The sequence below is a fragment of the Colossoma macropomum genome, unplaced genomic scaffold, assembly GCF_904425465.1.
Source record: "Colossoma macropomum unplaced genomic scaffold, Colossoma_macropomum, whole genome shotgun sequence".
NCBI lineage: Eukaryota > Metazoa > Chordata > Actinopteri > Characiformes > Serrasalmidae > Colossoma > Colossoma macropomum.
The window spans coordinates 4292644-4319798 of NW_023494786.1; the positions used below are offsets into that span (position 1 = coordinate 4292644).

The window sequence follows — 27155 nt, forward strand, 5'->3', positions numbered from 1 at the left end:
TCTTTGTGATGATCCAGCTCAGAAATCCAGTTCAAACACTTCCTGAATCTGTAGAGTCGCCCTTTCCATTCCCTCTCATCACGAGATCATACGAGACTCACATCCGGAGTTATGAGCCTATGAAGAGGGGCTGAGATACACGTCATCTGCCTCTCACCGTGTGGAACTGGTGGATTCGTGTGTCCGTCTACATTCTGTGTGAAACTGACCAATGGACACTCAGGAAATCACTAAGGACTGACCATCACGCCGGAAACCCTTCATTCTTCATTCAGTCCACATCGGAGACTCATGTGAAATGGCGCTCAGAGAGTTTACAGCTGCTGAAGCTGCTGCAGTGGTTTTGGAAAGTAGTGATGAAGATAACGGAGCATTTTGATATGAAACCTGTGAGGATCATGTTCTATGAATATGCTTTCTCACTATATGATGTGGAGCTGTATGAAGAGAGGGAGATTCACGTAGGTTGATTAGTTTGGCCTAGATTGTGTACTGTAGCGTAGCCAGTGTGAAAGGCTGCATTGATTAACATAGGAGTGTATCACACACGGCAAGGTTACCACGTCTGCTGTGGAATAAAATGGGCTTCAGAGTGCCAAGCTGACCCCGGTCCACCATCGAAAGCTCCTACGATGGCCACACGAGCACCGGACTTGGTCCTTGGAGCGATGGAAGAAGATCTCCTGGTCTAGTCTCATTTTCTTTTACACCAGCCAAGTAGGTTGGCACCTTTTACCTGGAGAAACCATGGACCAGGATGCACCGGTATTCCGGTCTGGGCATTCACGTGGACGTCAGTTTGACACGTGCCATCTACCTTAACAAGGTTGAGGACCAGGTACACCCTTTACAGCGATGGTGTTGCCCAATGGCAGTGGCCTCTCTCAGCAGGATGACCTGCCAAAAATATTGTTCAGGAACGGTTTGAGGAACATGATGGAGAGTTGGAGGAGTTGGCCTGACCTTCAAACTCCCCAGTTCTCAATCTGAGGGTCTTTGGGACGAGCTGGGACAGCAGATCAGCATCTCAGCCTTGCAGCTTACAGGACTTAAAGGATCTGCTGGTGCCAGATACAACAGAGAAACTTCGGAGGTCTTGTAGAGTCCATGCCTTAGAGGACCAGAGCTGTTTTGGTGGTACGTGCTGAGAATGACCCACCACCCAAATAGTACCTGCTCTGTGGGGGTCCTGACCCCTGAAGAACAGGGTAACAGAGTATGCAGAGAAACAGATGGACTACAGTCTGTAACTGTGGAACTACAGAGTGAAACTATACGGTCAGTGGAGCTGATATAGTGGACAGTCAGTGTAGAAACAAGGATATATACATATGGAGTGTGTGTGACTGTGTGTGTGTGTGTGTGTGAGTGTGTGTGTGTGTGTGTGTGTGTGTTGTATCAGTTCTGTCTCACTGATGCTGTGGATGTTGTGTGTGTGTGTGTGTGAGAGAGGCAGTGTGTGTGCTGGACCGTATACACTCTGACACGCCTGTCACTCCGCATTCATTACACACACACACACACACACACAAACACACACACAGATACACACTGATTAGACGTTTACACTCTGTCACAGCCAGCCAATCATATCACTGCGCTCTGACAGGCACGTCTCCTCTCATTGGCTGCAAACAACACTGCAGTGACAGAATGTTCAAATTCACACTCAGAGACCTCGGAGTCCTGCACGAGCAGAGAGACCAGCTACAAGACCTACACCTCCTCTTCCTCCTCCTCCTCCACCTCCTACACTTCCTCAACCTTCTACACCTCCTCCACATCATCCACCTGCTCCTCCTCAACATCCTCCTCCAGCTCCTTCTCCAGTTTCTCCACCTCCTCCTCCTTCACATCCTCCTCCAGCTCCTTCTCCAGTTTCTCCACCTCCTCCTCCTTCACATCCTCCACTTTCTCCCCAAACCCTCCTCCTGTCCCTTCTCCCCAGTTCCTCCTCCACCTCCTCCACAAACTCCTCCTCCAGCTCCTGCACCTCCTCAAACTCTTCCACCTCCTCAACCTCCTCCACGTCCTCCACCACCTCCTTTACCTCCTTCTCCTCCACCTCTTCCAGCTCCTCCTCCTTTTCTAACCCCTTCTCTTCCTCCTTCTTCAACTCCTCCACCTCCCCCTCCTTTTCCTCCTCCTGCTCTTCTACCTCCTCCACCTCCTCCTTCTCCACTACCTCCTTCTCCTCCTCCAGCTCCTCCTCTTCCTCTTCTTCCTCCTCCTCCTCCTCCTCCAGCTCCTCCCCTTCCTCTTCCTCCTCCTCCTCCTCCTCCAGCACCTCCACCTCCTCTATCTCCTCCTCTACATATTTACATGTTTACATATTACATCAGCATTTACTTTAAATCGGAGGAAAATCTCAGTGTTTTTCTCGATTTTATTGTGTGGTTGTTGATCTCTCTTACATCAGCGTTTATAAACTGATCTGGCTGTAAATGCTGTTTATTTTTATTACAACCAAAATACTCACTGAACACAAACTCAGTGATGGGTATAATAACAGAGAGATGTTAAATAGATTCAAACCTGAATGGAGCTGCTGATGAAAAGGTCAAGGATCATTAATAGAGCCAAAACCATGCTAAGAATGCTGGGAAGATCCGCCCCCTCCCACACGATATAAATACATCAAAAACATGAAACACACACAGGACTGAACCATGATCACCTTCTGGATTTAAATGTTCTATTATTATCATTATTATTATTATTTCTGTCTCTCTCTCTCTCTCTCTCTCTCTCTCTCTCTCTGTCTCTCTCCATCTATCTCTCTCTTTCTGTCTCTCTCTCTCTTTCTCCTGTTTAGAATTCATTCCTGCTCTGCAGCGCATCAGCAACAGCCGCTCTGTCCTTAACACACACACACACACACACACACACACACAGCAGTGAGGGTCAGGAGGAAAACATTAAATGCCAGCCTGTTATTTCAGATAAAAGATACAGAGTTCTTCAAAGAGAGAGAGAGAGAAAGAGTAAAAAAGGAGAGAGAGAAAGAAAGAGAAAAAGAGGAGAGAAAGGAAAAAAGAGGACAGAGAGAGGAGGAGAAAAACAGAAGGGAGAGAGAGAAAGAGAGAGAGGAGAGAGAGAGAGAGGAGAGAGAGAGGAGAGAGAGATGGAGAGAGAGAGAAAGAGGAGAGAGATGAGAGAGAGATGAGAGAGAAGAGGGAGAAGAGAGAAGAGAGAGAGAGAGGGAGAGAGAGAAAGAGAAAGAGGAAAGATGAGAGAGAAGAGGGAGGAGAGAGAGAGATATGAGAGAGAGATAAAGGGAAGAGGGAGGAGAGAGAGAGATATGAGAGAGAGGGAGAGAGAGATGAGAGAGAGAGAGAGAGAGAGAGAGAGAGTGGTTGTATGCACTGTTATTAATATTATTTGGCAGCAGGCTGTTCACACTGGAATGGCTAAAGACTCTGTGTGTGTGTATGTGTGTGTGTGTGTGTGTGTGTGTGTGTCTGTGTGTGTGTGTGTGTGTCTGTGTGTGAGCGTGTGTGTGTGTGTATATGTGTGTGTCTGTGTGAGCGTGTGTGTGTGAGTGTGTGTCTGTGTGTGAGTGTGTGTGTGTGTGTCTGTGTGTGAGCGTGTATGTGTGTGTGTGTGTGTGTCTGTGTATATGTGTGAGCGTGTGTGTGTGTATGTGTGTGTCTGTGTGAGCGTGTGTGTGTGAATGTTTGTATGTGTGTGAGCGTGTGTGTGTGTGTGTGTGAGTTTGTGAGTGTGTGTGTATGTGTGTGTACATGAGTGTGTGTGAGCGTATGTGAGTGTGTGTGTGAGTGAGTGTGTGAGTGTGTGTGTGTACATGAGTGTGTGTGTGTGTGTGGTGTGTGTGTGTGTGTGTTTGCGGTGATGTACCTCTGATCGTATCAGCAGTGCAGAGTAAATTAATGATAATGAGGGTAATTAATCTGATGATGTCACTGTGCTGAGTTACTCTGAGTGCAGTGTGTGTGTAGAGCTGGTGTTACAGGCTGCCTCTGTGTGAGATTTATACACTCACACTGTGCAAAAACGACTGACATGGCGCGACATGGGAGTTCACACTGCACGTGAAACGCAGCCCCTACAGACGCTCTGTGTACAACAAAGCTGTTTCATTCAAAACAACACGCTGCGCCTCCGAGTCCTGATCAAAACACTGGCTGTATCTCAAATGGCTCCCTGCTCCCTACATAGTGCACCACATATTAAAATAGTGGCTCCTGCACCCATAAAGTGCATCACATGTCTAATAAATAGCCCTCTGAGATTCAGCCGTGTGGCACAGTTCCATACTGGACTAACAGTGACATCCCTGACAAAATCTCTGGGTCTGACCTGGCCACCCCTTCTTAAAGTTCTAGCCCCGTCTGCTGCGTGGATGGCGGTTCAGGTTTAGTTTCAAGGCCAATTTAAAGTGTGTGTGGAAACATATTCCCTCCAAACAGGACTTCGGGTCACAGATCAGAAGAGAACTGTTCCCAAAACGTTTTTTAGATCTGATCGTTAAAGCCTCTCTCTCTCTCTCTCTCTCTCTCTCCTCTCCCTCTTTGTCTCTCTCTCGCAGGTCTCTCTCAGGTCGTATCGTAGGAGGTGTTTGGTGGTTCTTCACCCTGATCATCATCTCCTCCTACACGGCTAATCTGGCTGCGTTCCTCACCGTGGAGCGGATGGTGTCTCCCATAGAGAGTGCCGAGGATTTGGCCAAGCAGACGGAGATAGCATACGGAACGCTGGACGCTGGATCCACCAAAGAGTTCTTCAGGGTGAGAGTGTGTGCTGACCAAACCTGCCCTAATGACCACAATACGTCTGAATTTAACGTTTCATTTACTGAGACTTAACCTGTAAAATGTTTTAACCTGTAAACCCCATTTTAGCCTGATACTTCATACCCAAAGTAAAGGGGGCACTGTTCTGTCATACTCTGGGCTACAGTCATGATCTCAGTCTCATTTGAAAGGAAACACCCAGTTTATCAGAATAACTGTATGAATGACTGACTCAGAGTAACAGAGTCTAGAATGGAGGAGTTTATATCCTCCTGACTCATAAATCCAATGAGAGGAGACATGCCTGTCAGAGCCTCCAAACTCAGATACCAAACTCGGAGCTTCAAACTGGGAGCATCAAACTGGGAGCATCAAACTGGGAGCCTCAAACTCTGAGCTTCAAACTCTGAGCTTCAAACTCAGATACCAAACTCGGAGCTTCAAACTCAGAGCTTCAAACTCGGAGCTCCAAACTCAGATACCAAAATCAGAGTTTCAAACTCGGAGCTTCAAACTCAGAGCTTCAAACTGGGAGCTTCAAACTGGGAGCATCAAACTGGGAGCCTCAAACTCTGAGCTTCAAACTCTGAGCTTCAAACTCAGATACCAAACTCGGAGCTTCAAACTCGGAGCTCCAAACTGGGAGCATCAAACTGGGAGCATCAAACTGGGAGCCTCAAACTCGGAGCTTCAAACTCGGAGCTTCAAACTCGGAGCTTCAAACTCTGAGCTTCAAACTCAGATACCAAACTCTGAGCTTCAAACTCTGAGCTTCAAACTCAGATACCAAACTCTGAGCTTCAAACTCAGATACCAAACTCTGAGCTTCAAACTCAGATACCAAACTCTGAGCTTCAAACTCTGAGCTTCAAACTCAGATACCAAACTCTGAGCTTCAAACTCTGAGCTTCAAACTCAGATACGAAACTCTGAGCTCCAAACTCAGATCTCCAAACTCACATACCAAACTCTGAGCTTCAAAGTTGGAGCTCCAAACTCAGATCTTCAAACTCGGAGCTCATAACTCAGAGCTCCTCAGTAACAGCAGTCATGCTCGAATACACATCTCCACAATATAATAACAAAACTGGCTGCTAAAAAAATGGATGAGGCTGAAGTTGGCATCCTGTCTGCCTCTTGTTTGAATATTTCTGTTCCCCCTTATACAGTTACAGTTATATTCTGGCACCTCTTACTAAACAAGAAGCCGGTGAATAAGAAGCGACTTCAGCTTCGTAGAAAACAGTGCAACCGTTTATATTCCTTTCCGTGATCTGAAGACGAGGCTAACGGCTTAAACTGAGCTCAATTTGACCCTTAATCATCAAGTTCGTGACGAGACGACTGAAATTCACAACATTTCAGGTCACAGTCGAACTGCAGGGAGAAGGAAAATGAGCTCCTCTCGCAGCTTAGTGCATGTTTTGTCCTGTTGGGTGGTGTTTGTTGAGCTGAATGAACTCACTTTTTTGGCCTAATGTTAGTCCGTATATCATTCAACAGTGTGTTGTTATTGTTCGGAGATGTGCCTGTCACATAATGCTGGTGCGAAAAAGGTGGCAACCCTACACGCAATATAGGAAGACAGTTCATCCAAAAGCAGCTTCATGTTTTTATTAACCACCATTACTTATTAGCAATTTCCAAAGCACCAGGGCTGAGCCAGCAGGTCTGAGATCAGCCATAACGCAGACCTGAGAGTTAAAGGGTGGGAAGAAGAGGCTGAGAGAGAGACAACGAGTGGTAAGAGTCAGAAAGATGAAATGCGAGGGAGACTGAACAGATGAGAGAGAGTGGTAGGAGAGTGTAAGGGCGAGAGAGATTGAGAGTGGATGAGAGACAGAGAGAGAGAGCTGTGATGAGGAGCACTGTACCGCTCTCAGTTTCTCCTCCTGCTCCATTATTACTGTACCGCACCTGCTGTCGAGGAACGAGGAGGCTGTTAAAAATTTAACACGCGGTACAGAAACAGCCAGCAGTTCAGATCTGACGCTTTACACACACTCCAGAACCACTGCGTACCAGAACCGTCACACTCGGGGACGAAAATCAGATACGACTCAGTTTAGGGTTTCAAAACTGATGCAGTCGAATCAGCACCTTTAGATACATCAATAACTGGCCACTTTATTAGAAACACACACCTTCTACTTCCGCTAAATGGACACTTTATTAGAAACACCCACCTTCCATTTCTGCTAACTAGCCACATTATTGGAAACACCTACCTTTTACTTCCACTATCTGGCCAGTTTATTGGAAACACCTACCTTCTGCTTCCACTAACTGGCCACTTTATTAGAAACATCCACCTTCTATTTCCATTAACTGGCCACTTTATTGGAAACACCTTATATACCTAGCTCCTGTGATGGTGGAGAAGATGGAGCTGATCCTCCAGGAGTGTTTGATCCTGATCGCACTACTCAGAGTGTTTATCTCTGGATGAGCTGGGTGAAGAGGGTCAGTTTAGGAGCTGATCTGTTCACACTGAACAGCCTAAAAAAACAGATTCAGACAGCTTTTCCCTGCTGTGTGAACGCAGCCTTAGTGGCTCAAGAGTTCATTAGAGAAATTCCATAAGGTATAAATGAACCCTGAAAAATGATTGTTGTGGTCTGAGAACCTGTAACGCCTTTTCTGGAAAGGAGCAGATCGAATTTGACAGAGGAAGAGGAGTGGGACCCCCAAGGTCTATCAGTCTTTCTTCCTACTACTAGACATTTATATCTCGTCTATGATATGTAGTTAAAATTCACACGTTTTCTCAGCATTTTTTCTACCCACCCCCTCTTGGAGAAGACCACCGGGCTAGTGGCCCCCAGGTGGTCTGAGTGTGAGACCCCTGCTTTGGATGCTTTGTGTGCGTTGCACTCTGCACATGCAGGTTAAGCGCCTGGACGCATTTGTTTATGTGTGTGTTGATGTGTTTGTTTATGTGTTTGTTTATGTGTATGTGTGTTTGATGTTTTATTTAAGTCCGTTGCCGGGTTGCTGCAGTGCTCCAGACCGGACGTGACTGACATTATTATGGGATTGCTGCCCGTCACAGACCACTGCACCGCTCTGCCACACACACACACACACACACACACACACACACACTCACACACTGCTGTGGTGTTAGCAGCAGAAATGAAGAATGTGTTGTTTCTTATGAAGTGTGAAAAGGGAGAAGCTCACACACACAATGACCTTCCTAGACACACACACACACACACACACACACACTGCAGTAGATATCACACCCCATGCATGAAATTACACTGTTATTAGATACAGCCCTGCACAGAGTACCGTTAATGCCACTAATCGCTACAGTGAACAGTGCAGATGCATTGCTTCATCTTTACCTTTTATCTTTGTATTTATTTTTTTGGAAGGGAGGGCTTTCTGCCCAGTGTAGTCATGTACAGCCCCCCCCGTTATCTAGGTATCCCTCTATCACACCCTCTAACCCTCTATCACACTGACGGCTCAGCATATTGGTCAAATTTTCCCATTCCACCTTAAATGGTGCAGCACATACATTCAGGCGACTCAGGTTCTTGTTTGAATTTTCCCATTCCACCTTAAATGGTGCAGCAGTTACACTCTGGTGCCTCAGTTTCTTGGTCAAATTTTCCCATTCCACCTTAAATAGTGCAGCAGTTACATTCTGGCACCTCAGCTCCTTGTATAAATTTCCCTGTTCCACCTTAAATGGTGCAGCAGCTACATTCCGGCGCCTCAGCTCCTTGGTCAAATTTTCCCATTCCACCTTAAATGGTGCAGCAGCTACATTCCGGCACCTCAGCTCCTTGTATAAATTTCCCCATTCCACCTTAAATGGTGCAGCAGTTACATTCTGGTGCCTCAGCTTCTTGTTCTAATTTTCCCATTCCACCTTAAATGGTGCAGCAGTTCCATTCAGGCGCCTCAGCTCCTTGGTCAAATTTTCCCGTTCCACCTTAAATAGTGCAGCAGTTACATTCTGGCGGCTCAGTTTCTTGGTCAGATTTTCCCATTCCACCTTAAATGGTGCAGCAGTTACATTCCAGTGCCTCAGCTTCTTGGTCAAATTTCTCCGTTCCACCTTAAATAGTGCAGCAGTTACATTCCGCCGCCTCAGCTCCTTGTTCAAATTTTCCTGTTCCACGCTCAGCCCTTCCGTACAAACTCACCGTGCATCCTTACATTGCTGTGGCGGTTAAAACACTCAGTACTGAAGGGGGCGCTAGAGGACAAATACAGAGGATCTACTGTTGCTCCAACAGCCCCAGCAGCTAAAGGTGGACAGTGGAGCAGAGTGAGCTGCTTTGCCTCTCCTGCTGGAATGAAAGGCCATAATGGATCATATGTTTATGTTTATGTAAGGTTTCTTTGCGTGAGACTCAGCTGCTCGTCTGCAGTTGAGAAACATGCCGGTGGTCTGAGACCGCTTGGACAGGCTTGGCTGTTGTTACAGCGCCCCCTGCTGTAAAACACTCAGAAGTGCATTATGAAATGTCGTAGACATTTATGAACATAACGACATGTGAAACCCCGTCTGTGTAGCTGGAAGTCTGCATTCGCGTCCTTGCGTGAGGTACGTTTTGGGCGCCAGATTGGAACTGCCGCATGATTTAAGGTGGAACGGGAAAAGGGCATGGTAGCTGGGAGGGTGAGGACCAGCGTGAGCTCCTCCAAGCTCCACCACATCTTTCCAAACTAAATGCACTAAACGCAACGTCACTGGAGCTCAACACGCTTGCAGGAGAACACTAACTGCTAATTCTGTTACGCCAGCCAACAGACGCCTGTGCTGGCTACCATCACGCTGAGTGCTGGGGGGATAAGGAGGACCACTCGACCCACCCAGAGAGAGCGAGAGGACAGTTAGGCTCTCATGGACCTCCTGATGCTGTGGCATCACCGGGGATCAAACTCCTGATCTCCTGATGGGGGAGATTTCGACAATTAGTTCAGTCTCACAGCTATTTTAGCTGACTGTATCCACTGCAGTCAGCCAGAGTTACACTCTTAAAAAAACGGTTCTCCAAGGGTTCTTTAGTAAAGACAATGGGTCTATAGAACCATGAACGCTCAAGGAGCCGTTTGCATGCTTAAATGGTTCTCTGTAGGGTGAAATGGTTCTTCAGATTGATGGAGAATGTGTTGTACATTGTTTTACATAGAACCTTTTTGAAAAAGGTTTTGTTTAGCACCAAAAAGCGTTCTTCAATTGCCACAAGCTTGACATCAGTACAATAGCAGAACTCTTTTTGGTGCTACACAGAACCATCTACAACACATTCTCCATCAATCTCAAGAACCATTTCACCATGAAGTGAAACATTTAAGCCCGCAAAGGGTTCTTTGAGTGTTCATGATTCTATATAGAATCGGCGTTGTTACTGAAGAACCCTTGAGAACCATCCTTTTTAAGAGTGTAGCTAGCTTGAAAGCATGGAGCATGTCTATTAATGTCAAAGTGATGAAAGTGATACGGTTCCTGTCTTACGTCATCCGTGTCCCAGGGCAACAGCAGAAACCTACTGAAAAAAGCCTACTAAAAATTAAAAGTAGAACCTATTAAAGGGTTCTGCTGGTTCCTAGTGGTGTCCAGGAGTCTTGTGTTTTCCAAAATGGTTGATATTAGAGTGTAAAGGACTCTAATGGTTTAACAGGTGTTCTGATTCCAGATTCAGCTAATGGGTTCCTAATGGGATCTAAAGGTGTTCTACAGGAAACTAGTGTTCTCCAATGGGACCCATTAAGCTAATTCACATTAGAACGCAAAACCATGGGTTCTAATCCTTTACTTCAAGACTGGCTATAAACAGGTGATGCTAACTGACGCTAATAATTGTCTATAAGCTTCCATTGTTTTTTTAGCCACATTAGCCTCGTAGCTAAAGCTAAAGCACTGCAGTAACCTGCCCCTCCCCCTGCCCCCCTCACTGCTGCCCCCCAGAGGTCGAAGATCGCTGTGTATGAGAAGATGTGGGCGTACATGAAGTCGGCGGAACCGAGCGTCTTCACGAAGACGACGGCTGAGGGCGTGGCGCGGGTCAGGAAGTCGAAGGGGAAGTACGCCTTCCTGCTGGAATCCACCATGAACGAGTACACGGAGCAGAGGAAGCCCTGCGATACCATGAAGGTCGGAGGGAACCTGGACTCCAAGGGATATGGAGTGGCCACGCCCAAAGGCTCGCAGCTAAGGTGGGTGGAGTATTATAACACCTGGCGGTTATAATAGCTTTATAACTGAGCTGTTATAGTATTCCATCTACCCTACTGAGCCTCTACCTCGCTCGCTCGCCCTCTCTCTCTTTCTGTTTTTCTGTTTTCTCTCTGTTTCTCTCTCTCACTCTTTCTCTCCCTCCATCTCTCGCTCTTTCTCTTTCTCTCTCTTTCTCACTCACTCTCTCCCTCGTTAACTTTCTCTTTCTCCCTCTCCCCCTCTCTCTCCTTTTTTCTCCCTTCCTCTCTCTCTCTCTCTCTCTCTCTTTCTAACACTTTCTCTTTCTCTCCCTCCATCTCTCACTCTTTCTTTCTCTCTCACTCTTTCTCTCCCTCGTTCACTGTCTCTTTCTCCCTCTCCCCCCTCTCTCTCCTTTTCTCTCTCTTTCTGTTTTCTCTTTATTTCAGTCTGTCCTTCCTTCTGTTCTCAGTAGTGAGTGGGTGCAGGTTCCTCTAAGTGCTGCTCTCTCACTCTGACAGAGAGCAGAACTCACTGTTTCGGTCACTGTTAATTAAGTTCATTGTCCCCACAGGTAAGCCCCGCCCATTCAGCCTACAGCAGTTTAGCCCTGCCCATTCAGCCTACGGCAGTTTGGCCCCACCCATTCAGCCTACAGCACTTTAGCCCCGCCCCTTCAGCCTACAGCAGTTTGGCCTCACCCATTCAGCCCACAACACTTTAGCCCTGCCCATTCAGCCCACAGCACTTTAGCCCTGCCCATTCAGCCTACAGCACTTTAGCCCTGCCCATTCAGCCTACGGCAGTTTAGCCCCGCCCATTCAGCCTACAGCAGTTTAGCCCTGCCCATTCAGCCTATGGCAGTTTGGCCCCACCCATTCAGCCTACAGCACTTTAGCCCCGCCCCTTCAGCCTACAGCAGTTTGGCCTCACCCATTCAGCCCACAACACTTTAGCCCTGCCCATTCAGCCTACAGCACTTTAGCCCTGCCCATTCAGCCTACGGCAGTTTAGCCCCGCCCATTCAGCCTACAGCCGTTTAGCCCCGCCCATTCAGCCTACGGCAGTTTGGCCCCACCCATTCAGCCTACAGCACTTTAGCTCCACCCTTCAGCCTACAGCAGTTTGGCCTCACTCATTCAGCCCACAACACTTTAGCCCTGCCCATTCAGCCTACAGCAGTTTAGCTCCACCATTCAGCTACAGCAGTTTAGCCCCACCATTCAGCTACAGCAGTTTAGCTCCACCATTCAGTCTACAGCAGTTTAGCTCCACCATTCAGCTACAGCAGTTTAGCTCCACCATTCAGCTACAGCAGTTTAGCCCCACCATTCAGCTAGAGCAGTTTAGCCCCACCATTCAGTCTACAGCAGTTTAGCTCCACCATTCAGCTACAGCAGTTTAGCTCCACCATTCAGCTACAGCAGTTTAGCTCCACCATTCAGCTACAGCAGTTTAGCTCCACCATTCAGCTACAGCGGTTTAGCTCCACAATTCAGTCTACAGCAGTTTAGCCCCACCATTCAGTCTACAGCAGTTTAGCTCCACCATTCAGCTACAGCAGTTTAGCTCCACCATTCAGTCTACAGCAGTTTAGCCCCACCATTCAGTCTACAGCAGTTTAGCTCCACCATTCAGCTACAGCAGTTTAGCTCCACCATTCAGCTACAGCAGTTTAGCCCCACCATTCAGCTACAGCAGTTTAGCTCCACCATTCAGCTACAGCAGTTTAGCTCCACAATTCAGTCTACAGCAGTTTAGCTCCACCCATTCAGTCTAGAGCAGTTTAGCCCCACCCATTCAGCATACAGCAGTTTAGCTCCACCATTCAGCTACAGCAGTTTAGCCCCACCCATTCAGCATACAGCAGTTTAGCTCCACCCATTCAGCCTACAGCAGTTTAGCTCCACCATTCAGCTACAGCAGTTTAGCTCCACCATTCAACTTACAGCAGTTTAGCTCCACCATTCAGCTACAGCAGTTTAGCTCCACCATTCAGCTACAGCAGTTTAGCCCCACCATTCAGCTACAGCAGTTTAGCTCCACCATTCAGCTACAGCAGTTTAGCTCCACCATTCAACTTACAGCAGTTTAGCTCCACCATTCAGTCTACAGCAGTTTAGCTCCACCATTCAGCTACAGCAGTTTAGCTCCACCATTCAGCTACAGCAGTTTAGCCCCACCATTCAGTCTACAGCAGTTTAGCTCCACCATTCAGTCTACAGCAGTTTAGCTCCACCATTCAGCTACAGCAGTTTAGCTCCACCATTCAGCTACAGCAGTTTAGCCCCACCATTCAGCTACAGCAGTTTAGCCCCACCATTCAGCTACAGCAGTTTAGCCCCACCATTCAGTCTACAGCAGTTTAGCTCCACCATTCAGCTACAGCAGTTTAGCCCCACCATTCAGCTACAGCAGTTTAGCCCCACCATTCAGCTACAGCAGTTTAGCTCCACCATTCAGCTACAGCAGTTTAGCTCCACCATTCAGCTACAGCGGTTTAGCTCCACAATTCAGTCTACAGCAGTTTAGCCCCACCATTCAGTCTACAGCAGTTTAGCTCCACCATTCAGCTACAGCAGTTTAGCTCCACCATTCAGTCTACAGCAGTTTAGCCCCACCATTCAGTCTACAGCAGTTTAGCTCCACCATTCAGCTACAGCAGTTTAGCTCCACCATTCAGCTACAGCAGTTTAGCCCCACCATTCAGCTACAGCAGTTTAGCTCCACCCATTCAGTCTAGAGCAGTTTAGCCCCACCCATTCAGCATACAGCAGTTTAGCTCCACCATTCAGCTACAGCAGTTTAGCCCCACCCATTCAGCATACAGCAGTTTAGCTCCACCCATTCAGCCTACAGCAGTTTAGCCCCACCCACTCAGCCTACAGCAGTTTAGCTCCACCATTCAACTTACAGCAGTTTAGCTCCACCATTCAGCTACAGCAGTTTAGCTCCACCATTCAGCTACAGCAGTTTAGCCCCACCATTCAGCTACAGCAGTTTAGCCCCACCATTCAGTCTACAGCAGTTTAGCTCCACCATTCAGCTACAGCAGTTTAGCTCCACCATTCAGTCTACAGCAGTTTAGCCCCACCATTCAGCATACAGCAGTTTAGCTCCACCATTCAGCTACAGCAGTTCAGCTCCACCATTCAGTCTACAGCAGTTTAGCTCCACCATTCAGCTACAGCAGTTTAGCCCCACCATTCAGTCTACAGCAGTTTAGCTCCACCATTCAGCTACAGCAGTTTAGCTCCACCATTCAGCTACAGCAGTTTAGCTCCACCATTCAGCCTACGGCAGTTTAGCTCCACCCATTCGGCCTACGGCTTTTTAGCCCCACCCATTCAGCCTATGGCAGTTTAGCCCCACCCATTTAGCCTACAGCAGTTTAGCTCCACCCATTCAGCCTACAGCTTTTCAACCCCACCATTCTGCCTATGGCTTTTTAGCTCCACCCATTCAGCCTACGGCAGTTTGGCCCCACCCATTCAGTTCAGCTCCACCCACAGCCTCAGAGTGGTGAGCACTGAGAACGGTTCCTGTAAACATTCACTGTAAAAATAAAGGTTCTTAATGCGTTCTTTGCTTGGATATACTTTTCTAACTGGTATAAAAGGTTTATTAATCTGTGTGGAGATTCTTTACACATTTCATTAGTGGATCGCCAATGGCGTTGCTCCAAAGAACCCTTGAAGAGTGGTTCTTTAAATAACCATCCATTGAACGGTTTATTAGGGAACCAAAAATGGTTCTTCCATGGCGTCGCTCCAAATAACTCTTTTTGTCACCTTTATTTTAAAAAGCGGTTCTCAAAGAACCCTCCAATGAAAGATTCGTTATTAAAACACAAGTAGGTCTTCTCTGGCATTACACCAAAAGAACCCTTTTCTGGTTGCTTTATTTTAAAGAGTGGTTCTTAAAGAACCCTGCATTGAAAGGTTTTTTATGGAACCAAAAGTGGTTCTTACATGGCGTCGCTCGAAAGAACCCTTTTTGCCACCTTAATTTTTACGAGTGATTCTTTAAAGAACCACCCTTTAAAAGGTTCTTTAATGAAGTGGTTCTTCTCTGGCATCACTCTAAAGGAACCCTTTTTGGCACCTTTATTTTAAAGAGTGGTTCTTAAAGAACCCTCCGTTCAGAAAACCAAAAGTGGTTCTTCTACAGCTCTAAATCAGTGGTTCTCAAACCGGACCTCAGCCAACATTTTCGCTCTGTGGTCGTGTTCTAAGTTGAGTTGGAGCAAAAATGTGGACCGTCTGGGGTTCCTGAGGACCGATTTGAGAACCGCTGCTCTAAAGAACACTTTTGCACCTTTATTTTGAAGAGGGTGTTATACTCCACATGTAAGGTCAAAGGTCAGTTTAATATGCACAAATAATGAAAAATGATGTTAATAATGAAAGTGGGCGGAGCTTCTGTGGATCTGTTTCTCACTGCATGCTGTATGAACACCGCAGTGTGTGTTAATCTCTGTTTCCTTTACAGGACCAGCATCAGGTAAACATACAAACCCACAGCTCTCTCGCTCTCTCTCGTTCTCTCTCTCTCTGTCTCTCTCTCTCACTCTCTCTCTCTGTCTCTCTCTCTCTCTCTCTCTCTACTCTCCCTCTCTTTCCCTTCCTCACTCTCTCTCTCGCTCTCTCTCTCTCTCCCTCTCTCTTCCTGACTCTCTCTCTCTTTCTGACTCTCTCTCTCTTCCTCTATCTCTCTCTCTCTCTCTCCCTCTCCCTCTCTCTCTCTCCCTCTCTCTCTCTCCCTCTCTCTCTCTCTCTCTCCCTCTCACTCTCTCTCTCTCCCTCTCCCTCTCTCTCTCTCTCTCTCTCTACCTCTCTCTCTCTCTCTCTCTCTCACCCTGCTCTGGCTCTGTCTATCTTTAAGGCTTAAATCAGCTATTAAACATTCTCCACAATCACCTGTCACTGAAGTAGATGTGGTAAGAGCTCCCTCTGCTGGAGAAAGCAGTGTAACAGCAGTTCCCTGCATAACACTGTGTCTTAGTTCAAGTACTTCTGTAGTGCTGTACAGTGGGGAGTTTAAGATAAAGTGGCCAGTTAGTGGAAGCAGGAGGTGGGTGTTTCTAATAAAGTGGCCAGTTAGTGGAGGCAGAAGGTGGGTGTTTTTAATAAAGTGGCCAGTTAGTGGAAGCAGAAGGTGGGCGTTTCTAATAAAGTGGCCAGTTAGTGGAACTAGAAGGTGGGTGTTTCTAATAAAGTGGCCAGTTAGTGGAAGTAGAAAGTGGGTGTTTCTAATAAAATGGCCAGTTAGTGGAAGCAGGAGGTGGGTGTTTCTAATAAAGTGGCCAGTCAGTGGAAGTAGAAAGTGGGTGTTTCTAATAAAGTGGCCAGTTAGTGGAGGCAGAAGGTGGGTGTTTCTAATAAAGTGGCCAGTTAGTGGAAGTAGAAAGTGGGTGTTTCTAATATAGTGGCCAGTTAGTGGAGGCAGAAGGTGGGAGTTTCTAATTAAAGTGGCCAGTTAGTGGAAGCAGGAGGTGGGTGTTTCTAATAAAGTGGCCTGTGAGAGTAGATCACAGGGCCTGAACTGAGACTCGGTGCTGTAACAGGTCTCAGGTGATGGTTTGGTCTTGGAGGTAAACAGATCCTCTCTGTGTTGAAGAGCTGGAGGAGGAGAAGGTTCAGTGTGAGCGCTTAATGAGGAGCGAGTTGGAGTTTGTTAGACTGTGTGGAGAAGAAGACTGCAGAGATACCACCTCTCTCTCTCTCTCTCTCTCTCTCTCTCTCTCACTCTCTCTCTCTCTCTCTCTCTCTCTCTCACTCTCTCTCTCTCTATTCATTTCTTTTTTCTTTATAAACAATCATTGTTTTCCTTCTGATGTTTTACTCAGTCAGATCAGTTAATACAGCACAGCAGCAAGGATAGCTCTCTCTCTCACTCTGTCTCTCTCTCTTTCCCTCTCTTTCTCCCTTCTCTGTTTTCCCCATCACTCTTTCGTGAAGTGTTATTCTTTTCATACCCCATGTGTGTGTGTGTGTGTGTGTGTTTGTGTGTGTGTGTGTTACATTTTAGCATAAAGCACACTGATCTCCCTCTCCAGGCTCCGCCCAGTAGCTTCTTTTGTAGCTACTGTTGTGAGGCTGATAAAAATCCAATCCAACCTTCTGACTCAGTTTATATCACAATACCTACATTTAGAGTCGATTATTCATTCAACCTAATGAGAAACTGTAGAACAGACTCAGTTTATATCACAATACCTACATTTAGAGTCAGTTATTCATTCAACCTAATGAGAAACTGTAGAACAGTACCTACCCTTTACATGATTAATTGGTTCTGTGCATGGTGAAATGGTTCCTCACGCTGTTGGAATATGGTTCTTTATAGTATGAAAAAGGTTCTTCTATTGTTACAAGCTTGACATTATAGCAGTAGAAGAACCCTTTTTGATGCTGTACAGAACCATATACGACACATTCTCCACCAATCTGCAGAAAAATTTCACCATGCAAAGAGCCATTTAATCCTGCAAATGGTTCTTTGAGTGTTCATGGTTCTATACAGAACCACTCTCTTAACTAAAGAACCCTTGATCTTGTTAAAGAGTGTAGATATTGTGATTACCAGCGTTCTATATCTTACCCAACATCACAACAGCAGCTACAGAAGGAACACGTTTATGGGCGGAGCCTAGTGAGGATGATTGCTCGCTGTTAATTAAACTATTGAAGTTAATCCTCTCGTGTTATGGCTTATTACTGCAGTCTGCACACGCACAGAGCTCATAGAACCGGAGTTCCACTACAGAGAACAGCGCCTTAGAGATCCTTTAATAACAGGACAGATAACACGCGCTGCTGCCCACGCAAACACGTCGGCTGAGAATGAGCGTCAGATGCAGCGCGAGCGGCGGGTTACTGTGTGGGATCAGCCTGACTGTGATTAACGAGAGAGGGAACCAACACGAGGGCAGACAAAGGAAGAATGAATAGGAGAGATGGAGCGTGAATGAAGAAGGGAGGGGAGAGAGAGAGAGAGAGAGAGAGAGAGAGAGAGAGCGATTACAGATTATACCCTGAGCACTGCAGCAGGCAGATGGGACGAGAGAGGAATACAAAAAATGACCATCTCACCTGCACACGCACATACAGGCCAGCTATAAAGCAAAGCTACCAAACACTGCGGCTTTCTTCAACACGCTATAGCTTTACAAACCATCTGATATACAGCCCTAAAGTAGCACGGCCTTACAGTAATACAGTCCTACAGAAAAACAATCATGCAGTCCTACAGCGCTACAGAAATACAGTCCTGCCATCATACAGCCCTACAGGAGTTAAACCCTACAGTAGTGCAGCCCTACAGACATACAGCTATATAGAAATACAGTCCCGCAATATTACAGCCCTGACAGGAATACAGCCGTACAGACATACAGCTATACAGAAATACAGTCCTGCAATATTACAGCCCTACAGGAATACAGCCCTACAGTCATACAACCCTACAGTCATACAGCGCTACAGACATACAGCTATACAGAAATACAGTCCTGCAATCATGCAGCCTTACATGAGTACCGCTCTGCAGTCACACAGCCCTACAGGAATACAGCCCTACAGTCATACAGTCTTGCGATCATACAACTCTACAGTCATACAGCTCTACAGAAATATAGCCCTACAATTATATAGAAGTACAGCCCTACAGTCATACAGGACAACAGCCCTACAGTCACACAGTTCTGCAGTCAAACAGCTATACAGGAAAACAGCCCTACAGTCAAATAGCTATACAGAAATAATCAAATAGCTATACAGCCCTACAGTTACACAGCCCTCAAGAAATACAGCCCTACAGTCAAATAGCTATGTAGAAATACGGCCCTACAGTCACACAGCCCTACAGTCAAATAGCTATACAGAAATACAGCCCTACAGTCACACAGCCCTCAAGAAATACAGCCCTACAGTCAAATAGCTATGTAGAAATATAGCTGTCCAGTCTTACAGCCCTACAGAAATACAGTTATACAGTCTTACAGTCCCTACAGTCAAATAGCTATACAGAAATACAGCTCTACAGTCTTGCAGCCCTCAAGAAATACAGTCCTACAGTCAAATAGCTATGTAGAAATACGGCCCTACAGTCAAATAGCTATATAGAAATACAGCCTACAGTCACACAGCCCTACAGTCACACAGCCCTCAAGAAATACAGCCCTACAGTCAAATAACTATGTAGAAATATAGCTGTCCAGTCTTACAGCCCTACAGAAATACAATTCTACAGTCACACAGCCCTACAGTCAAATAGCTATACAGAAATACAGCTCTACAGTCTTGCAGCCCTCAAGAAATACAGCCCTACACTCAAATAGCTATGTAGAAATACAGCTGTCCAGTCTTACAGCCCTACAGAAATACAGCCCTACAGTCACACAGCTCTACAGAAATGTATCTTTGCGTTTGTGCTTTATTTCCATAATTATTGTATAAAATAAAAAAGGCCCTCAAAAAAAGAGCCCACATTTCTCTCGGGCACAAACACAGAGAGCAGATTAGCCGCCACAGCAGACAGATTTCTGACCCACAGAGAGACGCTTACACACAGACGACCTCGTACAGAAAAAGCCTTTTTCATCACAACATCCTTTCTTTCTCCTTCAGCAGAGAGCAGATTCAGCTCATTCAGCCTCAGTGACGCTGGAGACTTTCCAGCTTAAAGAAGGACATTTTAGTGGCATTTAAAATCCCCTCTGAGTGTGAGTGTGTGTGTGTGTTTATGCCACGGTGTGGGGACCAAAATCTGTTTATACACTCATCTGTGGGGACCTTTCTTCTTTGTGGGGACCACAGGCTGGTCATCATTGTTCTATTTAAATACATGTTTAAGGTTACGGTCAGTACTAGTTCTGGTTTGGGTCTCCAGGAAATGAATGGAAGTCTATGTAGTGTCCCCACAATTTACAGAAACAAAGTGTGTGTGTGTGTGGGTGTGTGTGTTTAAAATGCCACTCACACTCCAAGTCTCCCCCCCACCACCCCCCGCACACTTCCCCCGTCTGGAGCTATTTGACTCCTCCTCTGCAGAGGAGAGAGAGAGAGACACTTATTCTCTTTCTCTCTCTCTCTTTCTCTCTCTCTCTCTCTCTCTCTCTTTCTCTCTGTATGTCTCTGAGAAAAGGAAAGTGAGAGAGTAAAAAGTGTAAAAGAGAGAAAGAAAGGATAGAGAGAGGTGAGAGTGAAAGAGAAAAAGAGAGAGGAAGAGAACAGAGAGAGAGAGAGAGAACAGAGAGAGAGAGGAAGAGAACAGAGACAGAGAGAGGGAGAGAGAACAGAGAGAGAGGAAGGGACAGAGAGAGAGAGAGAGAGAACAGAGAGCCATCTTTCAGCACGTTTCACTAACTGAGCTTCCTTCCTTTTCCGATTTTCATTCTCGTCTCTCCTCCTTTTTCTTTTGTGTCCCCTCGTCCTCCTCTCCTCCACCCCGTCCCTTTCTCTTTCCTCCTGTCCTCCGTCTCCGTCCATGAGTGTCCCCTCTCCCCCTGTGTGTGCGTGTGCGTGCGCGTGTGCCTGTGCGTGTGCTGCACTGAAGAAACGCAGTGAACCTGGCTGTGCTAAAGCTGAATGAACAAGGCCTGTTGGACAAATTGAAAAATAAATGGTGGTACGACAAAGGGGAGTGTGGCAGCGGGGGCGGGGACTCCAAGGTTAGCCACCGTGTCACGCAAGAGAGCGGTAACGAAAAGAGAGAGAGGAAAAAAAAGTCTGTCACGTAAAAGAGACTTCTGCCACGGCAACCCTGACCACAGCGAACCCAATCAGATGCCTCGCTGACCAGAACACAGAGAAAAGGGCAGTTACTGTTAAAACAGAAACACTCACCGCCTGTACGCTCACCCTCCGGCCCTAAGGGGGCAACAGAGCAGCACAGACAACGAAGAGGGCAAGCAGGGTGAAGATTTGGATTTGTGAATGTTTTATTTGATTTTACCAAACTGATTCTTTCAGACCGTCCACCTCAGTGATTCATATCTCAGGGATGGACAGTTTGATTCAGTTTTACAAGCTGATTTGTTCGAATCATGCATTACAGTGACTCAGACATTCGATTCAGTGATTCACATCATGATAATAATGGACCAGTCTGAGTCAGTCCTGTTGAACTCATTCTCCTAACCTGTCCAAATTAATGAATCAACGGTCCAATTCAATGATTCACATTACAGTGACAATGGAACGTTTGACTGATTTTTATGAACTGATTCTTTCGAATCATGCATTACAGTGACTCAACATTCAATTTAATGATTCTTATCTCAATAACAATGGGCTAGTTTGTGTCAGTCCTGTTGGACTAATTCTCACAAATTGTCCAAATTAAGGAATCAAAGATCCAACTCAATGATTCACATCACAGTAACAATGGAAAGTTTGATTGATTTTTATAAACTGATTCTTTCAAATCATGTGTTTTACACACTGTAGTACTAAGGGGAAGTTTGAATCAGTTCTACCATGCGAATGAATAAATCAAATGTTTGATTGAATGATTTATCGAAGTGGAGCCAAAAAAATTGATTCACTTACACCAAACCAATTCTTTGGAAATGAATTTTGAGTCACGTTTTCCGAACTGATTCAGTGATTCAGATGGTGATCAGAGATTGATTCAAACACGTGAGAGTAAACATTGCACAGATGGTACAGACTGTTTGTTTGGCTGTACTTGTTAATTGGTTAATCAGATTTATTGAAAAGAATCAAAAGAATCAATTCATCCATGAGTCTGATGTTGCTGCATTCCATTGGCAATGTTTGGGGATCAAAAAGTGAATCATGGTGTGATTTTATGAGGTTAAGTTACCTATAACAGCCTGTAAGAACAGTATCAAAGATGTAAACATTGCATACACACTTAAAACTATGGTTCTTTAAGGGTTCTTTAGTAAAAAAAAATAATGGTTAGAACCATAAGTTCTATGTTTAAGCTTAAATGGTTCTTTGCATTGTAAAACAGTTGGACTGATGGAGAATGTGTTGTTAGAATGGGTTCTAGAGCATATATATATATATATATATATATATAAATATATATAATCATCATCATCATCATCGTTAACCACTTAGTCCAGATAGGGTCGCGGTAGCAGTTGGGAGAGCAGAGAATCCCAGATGACCCTGTCCCCCGCAACTTCCTCCAGCTCATTCCCGGGGACCCTAAGCCGCTCCCAGGCCAACTTGGAGATATAATCCCTCCAGCGGGTCCTAGGACGACCCCGGGGTCTTATTCCGGTAGGCCGTGCCTGGTACACCCCCACCGGGAGGCGTCCAGGGGGCATCCGGATCAGATGCCTGAACCACCTCAGCTGGCTCCTCTCAATGCGGAGGAGTAGCGGCTCTACTCCGAGCTCCTCCCGGATGGCCGAGCTCCTCACCCTATCAAATAGAGTGTAGCCCGCCACCCTGCGAAGAAAGCTCATTTCTGCCGCTTGTTGCAACAATCTGTGAGAGGGTGAAAAGCTGGTCCATTGTTCCACGGCCAGGACGGAATCCGCATTGTTCCTCCTCAATCTGAGGTTCAACTATCGGTCGAAGTCTCCTTTCCAGCACCTTGGCATAGACTTTCCCAGGGAGGCTGAGCAGTGTGATACCCCGATAGTTGGCACACACCCTCCGGTCCCCTTTCTTGAAAATAGGGACCACCACCCCGGTCTGCCAGTCCAAGGGTACTGTTCCCGAGGTCCATGCACTATTGCAGAGGCATGTCAGCCACGACAGCCCCACAATATCCAGAGCCTTAAGCATCTCCGGACGAATCTCATCCACCCCCGGTGCCTTGCCACTGAAGAGCTTGCCAACTACCTCAGTGACCTCCACCAGGGAAATGGAGCTTGACACGCCAGAGGCCTCTGGCCCTGACTCCTGTGAGGGAGGCATGTCTCCCAGATTAAGGAGTTCCTCAAAGTGCTCTTTCCACCGACCGACAATATCCTCATTTGAAGTCAGAGTTTCTCCACCCCTGCTGAATACAGCCTGGGCGCAGCCACCCCGACCGCTCCTGAGTTGCCGGACAGTTGTCCAGAACCTCCTCGAGGCCGACCAAAAGTCTTTTTCCATGGCCTCACCTCCTCCCACGCCCTGGATTTTGCTTCTGCCACCGTTGCAGCTGCCACCTTTTTTGCCTGTCGGTACCTATCTGCTGAATCGGGAGTCCTTCGGGCCATCCAGTCCCTAAAGGCCTCTTTCTTCAGCTTGATGGCCTCCCTCACCACCGGTGTCCACCAGGGGGTTCTTGGGTTACCGCCATGACAGGCACCAACAAGCTTTTGGCCACAGCTATGCCTGGCAGCTTCCACAATGGAGATTTTGAACAGGGTCCATTCAGACTCTATGTCCCCTACCTCCTCCGGGACATGAGAAAAGCTCTCCCGGAGGTGGGAGTTAAAATCATTCCGAACAGGGGCCTCCGACAGTCGTTCCCAGCACACCCTCACTATTCGCTTGGGCCTACCGGGTCTAACCCTCAGTCTTCCCTGCCATCTGATCCAACTCACCACCAGATGGTGATCAGTTGACAGCTCAGCACCTCTCTTCACCCGAGTGTCCAGAACATATGGTCCCAAGTCAGATGAAACGACAACAAAGTCAATCATTGACCTTTGACCCAAGGAGCTCTGGTACCATGTACACTTATGAACATCCTTGTGTTTGAACTTGGTGTTATGGACAATCCATGCCTGGCACAGAAGTCCAATAACAATTCACCATTCGGTTTTAGATCGGGCAGGCCGTTCTTCCCAATCACGCCTCTTCAGGTCTCCCAGTCATTGTCAACATGAGCATTGAAGTCTCCCAGTAAGACTATGGAGTCTGTAGGCGGGACCCTTTCCAGAACCCCGCCCACTTGCTCCAAGAAAGCAGAATACTCCGACCTGTTGTTTGGTGCATAAGCACACACAACAGTCAGAGTTTTCCTCTCTGCGATTTTAATACGCATTGAGGCGACCCTCTCGTCCACCGGGACAAACTCCAACTGCACTGCCGCCAGCCGGGGACTCGTGAGTATCCCCACACCTGCCCGACGCCTCTCACCTTGTGCAACCCCGGAGAAAGAGAGGGACCAACCCCTATCCAGGAGTTTGGTTCCAGAGCCGATACTGTGGGTGGAGGTGAGCCCAACTATATCTAGTTGGTACCTCTCAACCTCCCGCACAAGCTCCGGCTCCTTCCCCCCCAGTGAGGTTACATTCCACGTACCAAGAGCCAGTTTCTGCCGCAGGGGCCTAGGCCACCAAGGGCCCCCCTGCAATCTCCCACTGCCTGTACGGCACTGCACCACTCCCCCATGCTGGACCTTGCGGGTGGTGGGCCCACATGGTCCCCCCACGTTGCCTCTTCGGGCTGAGCCCGGCCGGGTTACGTGGGCTGCCCGGCCACCAGGCGCTCGCCGAGGGACGCTACCCCCAGGCCTGGCTCCAGGGGTAGGTCCCGGTGACCGTCTCCCGGGCAGGGTACACAATGTTCTGTGTCCGTTTATCATGGAGGTTTTTGGATCGAGTTAGTCTGGGTCTTCACTCCAGACCTGTTCGCCCTGGGAGACCCTACCAGGAGCATGTTGCTCCCGACGACTTAGCTCTGAAGATCCCTAGACCACACAAGCCCTTCCGCCACGACAAGGCCCCGATCCAGGAAGGATATATATATATATATATATATATATATATATATATATGCTATATAGAACACATACTCCATCAATCTGAAGAACCATAACATCATACAAAAGAACCATATAAGCATGAAATAGTTTTATATAGAACTCTTTGTTCTAAATAGATCCATTGCCTTTACTAAAGAACCCTTGAATCTTTTTTAAGAATGTAGAAGCTACAAAAGATTTTAATCATTTGATTCATTTGATTCGTTGGTTCTGTGTTAACAGTAACGCACGTGTTTGTCTGAGTTTATTTATTCCAGCGTGGCAGAACGTGCCTTTTACATGAAGTGATTTGGAGGGGGGTCCCACACAGACAGGTAAACGTGTGTTTACCGTGGGACCCTCGCTCCGTCACTTACTGTTTATCTGTGCCAAGTTATGACTGCTTATCTAATAACATAAAATAACATGTCCTATGATGTTATTTATGTTATTCCCCCTGGTGAAGAACCCCGGTAAACCTTGCAGTTTTGAAACTGAGTGAAGCAGGAGTCTTAGACAAACTGAAAAACAAGTGGTGGTACGATAAAGGGGAATGTGGACCCAAGGACTCGGGAAGTAAGGTCAGTCTCCGGGGCCGACAGAAAAAAAAATAAAATAAAATTTTGCTCTGAAAACAAGATATAAACAAGAACTTTCAAACTTCATGCTCTTAAAGTGGGGTGCTAAGTCTTCCTGAGCTTAGCTGATGGTACAGAATATGTCATAATCTAATTTTTTCCCAAATAAATCCAAAATCATTTTCCCCTACCACTTCCCATTTATTATATTTCAGACAATAGTGTAAACCACTGTAATGTTGCTACGTTTTCCTAAGCTACGGGTGAAAACTCTTTCCTGTATCGTCATTTTTACATAATTTCATTTTTCATAACAAATACTGTTTCCATTTTCCTATTTAAATATCTTTCTCAAAGATATGAGCCACTGTAATGTTACCATATAGGCCTACAGTGGAAGTGGATTGCTAAGCTTTGTTTTAGCTGATTGAAAATCTTTTTGCGTGCCATCATATTTACAGATTACGCACATTTTTTTCTAAAAAAATAGATAGTAGATCATTTCTCCATTCACATCAGTTTAGTTGTAGCCAACAGAACGAGCCACTATAATGTTAGCATGTGCATTATGCAACAATCGTGACGCTAGCTCCAGTTACACTCTGTATAGGGCTTTGGAATATGATGTCATAACTCTCATACTCATGTTTTATGGGTGGTCCGCCATCATGGCAGGGTTTGTCAGTCCAGGCTGGTTTAGAACAGTTGAAAAACAGACTTTTCTACCTGATTTCCCTGATTCTGGCTTATCTGTAGCTTATGGTCTGATTACATACGTTTGCGGGGATGCCTGGTATGTGGATCTCCATTACTAACGGATCACAATTCAGATCAAAACTAAAGAAAACAGATCCAAAAGGAAGGATTAATCAGCTATTCAGACGGAGCTGTAGGTGAGCAGCACATATGAAGCATTTAATGGAATAAAATTTCAAAGTCAAAGATTGTATGAATCCTCTCTGGTTGAATCTGTCACTGGCTAAGTAAATAAAACTAATAACTGAATCTAAAAATGCTATTAAGCTAGCTTACTGAGGTAAATCTGTCAGTAGCTGAGTGAAAGATGTCACTAAGCTAACTAACTGAGGTAAATCTGCCGGTAGTTGAGTGAAAGGTGTCACTAAGCTATCTTACTGAGGTAAATCTGCCGGTAGCTGAGTGAAAGATGTCACTAAGCTAGCTAACTAAGGTAAATCTGCTGGGAGCTGAGTGAGAGATTCATTAAGATAGCTAACCAAGGTAAATCTGCCGGTAGCTGAGTGAGAGATGTCACTAAGCTAGCTAACTGAGGTAAATCTGCTGGGAGCTGAGTGAGAGATGTCATTAAGCTAGCTAACCAAGGTAAATCTGCCAGTAGCTGAGTGAGAGATGTCATTAAGCTAGCTAACCAAGGTAAATCTGCCGGTAGCTGAGTGAGAGATGTCACTAAGCTAGCTAACCGAGGTAAATCTGCCAGTAGCTGAGTGAGAGATGTCACTAAGCTAGCTAACTGAGGTAAATCTGCCGGGAGCTGAGTGAGAGATGTCACTAAGCTAGCTAACTGAGGTAAATCTGCGGTAGCTGAGTGAAAGATGTCACTAAGCTAGCTAACTGAGGTAAATCTGCCGGTAGCTGAGTGAAAGATGTCACTAAGCTAGCTAACTGAGGTAAATCTGCCGGTAGCTGAGTGAAAGATGTCACTAAGCTAGCTAACTGAGGTAAATCTGCTGGGAGCTGAGTGAGAGATGTCATTAAGCTAGCTAACCGAGGTAAATCTGCCAGTAGCTGAGTGAGAGATGTCACTAAGCTAGCTAACTGAGGTAAATCTGCCGGTAGCTGAGTGAGAGATGTCACTAAGCTAGCTAACCAAGGTAAATCTGCCAGTAGCTGAGTGAGAGATGTCACTAAGCTAGCTAACCAAGGTAAATCTGCCGGGAGCTGAGTGAGAGATGTTAGTAAACTAGCTAACTGAGTTAAATCTGCTGGTAGCTGAGTGAGAGATGTCATTAAGCTAGC

The 27155-nt window shown here is 46.4% G+C and overlaps 1 protein-coding gene across 1 annotated transcript in view; it reads left to right on the forward strand.

The window, feature by feature from the left end:
- Nucleotides 1-4541: 4541 nt before the first annotated feature.
- The window catches only part of gria4a (glutamate receptor, ionotropic, AMPA 4a), a gene marked incomplete at its 5' end in the record, with an annotated part of 29754 nt that continues 7140 nt past the window's right edge, over nucleotides 4542-27155 (forward strand). Inside the window, 3 exons of the mRNA XM_036556608.1 lie at nucleotides 4542-4748; nucleotides 10690-10937; nucleotides 20476-20590. Coding sequence (XP_036412501.1) covers nucleotides 4542-4748; nucleotides 10690-10937; nucleotides 20476-20590 — 570 coding nt within the window. The remainder of the gene's footprint in view (nucleotides 4749-10689; nucleotides 10938-20475; nucleotides 20591-27155) is intronic.